The following is a 4073-nucleotide window of genomic DNA, read 5'->3' on the forward strand; positions in this document are numbered from 1 at the left end:
TACATTGCTTTGAGCCCACTGGGGAAAGCGATTAATAAATTGAAAGTATTATTATTATTATTATTATTATTATTATTATTATTATTATTATTATTATTATTATTATTATTATTATTATTATTATTATTATTATTATTATTATTATTATTAACCTTCCAGCAGCTATCATGGGGGAAAGTACTCTATGGGATCCTTTCTGGCAACCACTCCCGGCAGGACACACGAACCTGCCTAGCAGCCGCTTTCTAGGGTCTCAGGCAGCAATCTTTTCATACTGCCCACTACCCAAGCCTCTTAAGACATGGCGATGCCGAGGGTGGGATCCGGGGCCTCCTGCAAGCCCAGTGGGGGGGGGGCCTCTGCCGCTGAACCACGGCCACTCCCCACTCCAAAAAGAGAAACGGTGGAGAGATGACGGCACTGATGTTCTGTTGCAGAGGGGCAGCACATCGTGTGACACACCCGGTGAAGCCTCAAACAGCGTGGCAGGATAGGAGCCCAGCACAGGTGTGGAGCGGAGCCGATGATGCCAGCCGTGCAGAGTGTCGAAGAACCCCAAGACCACGAAGGGAAAGGGCACCGCAGGCATCACCACCTTACAGGCAGGACGGAGGGCAAAGCTGAATGCTGGGACTCGCTCAATACCCACCGGCACGCTTTTCGGGAAGCTGCTGGGACTCCCCGCCACGCCCACCGCACATCAGGCTAGGCGGTCCCTCGCGGCTTTAGAAAGGGACCCCCCCAGAAGCCCGTCAGTGGATGGGTGGCCCCTCCTCCCCTGGCCCTTACGCACACACAGCAATTTTACAGGCTTAGATTTGTATTAGGCTCGCCACCCATCCATGCAAGCCCTGATGTCAAGTGGCAAGCCGTACGCTCAGATGACAGAATCAGTACCTGGACCGGCAAAGGAGCCGCCCTCTTTCAGACTTCATGGCACGATAAGCCAACTGGCTTCGAAAGTTCCAGAGCACGTGACAGTTCTAAGGCTGGCTTTCCTGGCAAAGGGGGCAGAGGCTCTGGCATACGCTGGCCTTACAGAGAAACACCGTTTCTCTGCCTACCTCTGCCTACCTCAGCCCCTTGGCATCTCTCATGCTGGTACAGTAAAACGGAACTGGCTACCCCGAGGCAGGATGCTCAGGGGACAGAGGGAGGGGAGGCGGTCCACAAGGGACACTGAGCAAAGCGTCCACCTGTGCTGAAAAGTGCCCTCGGATGCTAGAAGCCCCGTGTCCCTGCTGAGGAGCAGCTCTGTTTTCTTTTTCGCTCCTCCTTGCCTGAGTGAACATCATTTTACCTTGATCTTTGACCAAAAAATTGGTAGTGACAAGGGGCGGGACTTGCCCACGGACTCCTGTGACGAATGGCTCCGATCCGCGATTATTCCTGTCATCTTCAATGACTTGGATCTATGGAGTAGGAGGCAGAAAGTCAGGAATGTGCAGTGATACTCTGCAAAAACTGATCAACGCAGCTTACAAATTAAGCTGCAGCCAACAGGATTTACAATAAATCGCTAAATAGAAAACGGCACACGGCTTTTAAGTTCCGATACATTTGAATTTACCAGGTGTAAGGAGAAGACAACGACCTGCTAAAAGACAGCGAGACAACTGGCATGACCAAGCCTGTCTTCCCAGACAAGAGGCCCATGACCCTAAATCCGGCCCAAATTCACCTGAATCGCTTTTTGTTGCCACTGCACTTAGCCAAGCTTGAGGATTGTGTGCCAAAGTCCCGCCGCTGCATTCTGCAAACTGCTGTCTGTGGACTCCTGAGGATTTCCAGTAAGGTTCCAGAGAACCCTCTTTGTCCTCTGTTGCAGTGCTGTATTCCACCACGCCAGGCAGCTGAATGCGGAGCTTTCTTTCTCCACGCTTGGCTGAGCGCAGAGTGGGAGGGGTCCAGCTCAGTGGACCTTCTCTCTCTGGTACACCTTAACACTCCTCCAAACACCAAGTCAGCCACGGCACTCTTGCTATTTGTGCCACACTGTCTTCCCTGTCAAGCTTAAACCGGGACTACCCTGCTTCACATCACCTCTGAAGTCCTGTTCAGTACCAAGAATGCAGAGAGCACTGAACATCGACTGCAGGAGTGAGCCATACTAGATGTGCCCATAAACCAAGAGGGCGTTTGGGACTCAGAACTCAGCTTCCAGTTCTCTCACATTCTCGTCCAAAACAAGTGCCGGGTGTCCCGTGAGGTTACCAAGATCCCACCCTTGGATTGCAACTTCTGCAGAGAAAGCATATGGACACGGTTGTGGCCCCGTGCAAGTTCTTCTGTTGTAATGCAACTGAGTGTGAACACCAATGTTCCCTCTACGCCGTGGAGACTTGTGAGCAAAAATTCTACTGGCATTAAAGTTGTGGGCGAGCGATTTGCCTACTGCCTACATTAGTTTGCTCTGGAGCCATCGTTCCTGAGCTAAGACAAAAATGTGTGAGCTGGAGGCTAAAAAACTGTGAGCTAGCTCACACTAACTCAGCTTAGAGGGAACATTGGCCACTGGAAACATCACTCTTCTCCCTCCCTATGTTTGTCCTTCCTGACACGCCTCCCAAGGCAAGAGCACCCCCGCTCCCCCACGCTGCGGCCTGAATCATGCCAGTGGGAAGGCTGGACACAAAGGCCACTCAGCCACGCCCAGAAGAAACCTTCCTATGCCAAGGCTACAACCTGAACTGAAGTTGGCAACTGAACCAGCTTCAGCCCGTTCCTCACACACACCACCAACGCAGGGGCAATAGACAAGCCACATTCGCACGTTTACCAGAAGCCAAAGCGTACTGACTTTTTTTATCCAAACCATACTGTCATTAGTGAACCCACAGTCAACAGCCTGTTGCATAATCAAATACTTCCGCTGACCAAATCAGACCCTCTCACAAAATGAGTGTTCAGTGATTTTTGTAAAAAAATAAAATCCCTGACATTAATAAACATGTTTAGGAGGGCTTTTGCTCAGAAATAACCTGCATGTAGACAAACCACTGGGAATTTCCAATTCATTCCAGTGGTTTTCGTGAAAATATCCGTTCATCTCAGGAATACTTTGGCCTGGAAATCATCCCTAGTATTTACACCAAAAACCTATTCATAATTCACGCTGTAAGACTGACAAAAACAGAACCCTTTTATTCAAAGGTAATTTTTTGTGTGTGTATAATCAAGCAGATTTTAGGAAAGGAAGACGCCACTTCACGATCGGCTTCTTCCAGTGCCAAGCTTCTATTGCCCCTCGATTTGTGATGGAAGGAGGATTTCAAGTTCAAAGGTCCTTATTCGGTTTGTCAGGATGTCGTGAGGAGGAAGAGGAGGTGGGTCATGATGGAGGGCTAACACCAGGGGGGTCGGGGAAGTTAGCAAGGGGGAAAGTCTACTTTGCAGGCACACACGGGACGGTCACCAACATGCAGACAATAGCAGACAGAGACTCCGCACTTACTGGGCTAGGAATTGCATCGGGATCTATTCTGTGTCTGGGTTTCTGCTGAGGTGGCAGCTCATTGAGATGCTTTTTGTTTGTTTGTTTTTAAAAAAAGAAGACAAAAGCAATGCCACGAAAGGGGGAAAAAAGAGAGAACAGTAAAACAAAAAGTAACAAGCAGCGTTACTCCTCCTATCTTCCCCTGCTTTCCACCATTAGATATGCGCATTTGGACATCATCAGTTCATGCAACAAGGGGGGGGGGGAACACATCAGCTTCAGTTCTACAGTTTGCAGAACAACAGGCAGTGATTAGACTGGATATAAGTTCGACCAAGTTGACAGTTCAGACCCTTGCTCAGACGGGCCTTCAGCCATCTGACACAAGATGTCCTGAGATTTCACTTAAAGGGAAAGCACACAAATGAAACCAAGCTACTCTGTCGCTGGCGTCCCAAGTGGCAGGTTCAGCATTTACAGTACAGAAGTTTGCATAACTTCATCTCCCTCCTCCCAGCCCAAGTTAGGATTAATAGGATAGCACAAAGTTACACATGGGAGGAGCTAGACCTATAAAACTTACTCAACAGGAACAGGTGCTGCCATAAAGCCCACCAGTGTGGAAAGGACAAGATCA

At 49.3% G+C, this 4073-nt stretch overlaps 1 protein-coding gene across 1 annotated transcript in view; it reads right to left on the bottom strand.

The window, feature by feature from the left end:
* The window catches only part of SEC24C (SEC24 homolog C, COPII coat complex component), a 68254-nt gene that overhangs the window by 40905 nt on the left and 23276 nt on the right, over nucleotides 1–4073 (bottom strand). Inside the window, exons 8-9 of the mRNA XM_015418256.1 lie at nucleotides 3455–3523; nucleotides 1301–1412 (exon numbers count right to left, since the gene is read on the bottom strand). Of these exons, the coding sequence (XP_015273742.1) occupies nucleotides 1301–1412; nucleotides 3455–3523 (181 nt within the window). The remainder of the gene's footprint in view (nucleotides 1–1300; nucleotides 1413–3454; nucleotides 3524–4073) is intronic.

This window comes from Gekko japonicus, unplaced genomic scaffold, assembly GCF_001447785.1.
Source record: "Gekko japonicus isolate JY-2015 unplaced genomic scaffold, Gekko_japonicus_V1.1 scaffold3600, whole genome shotgun sequence".
NCBI classification, from domain to species: Eukaryota; Metazoa; Chordata; class Lepidosauria; order Squamata; family Gekkonidae; genus Gekko; species Gekko japonicus.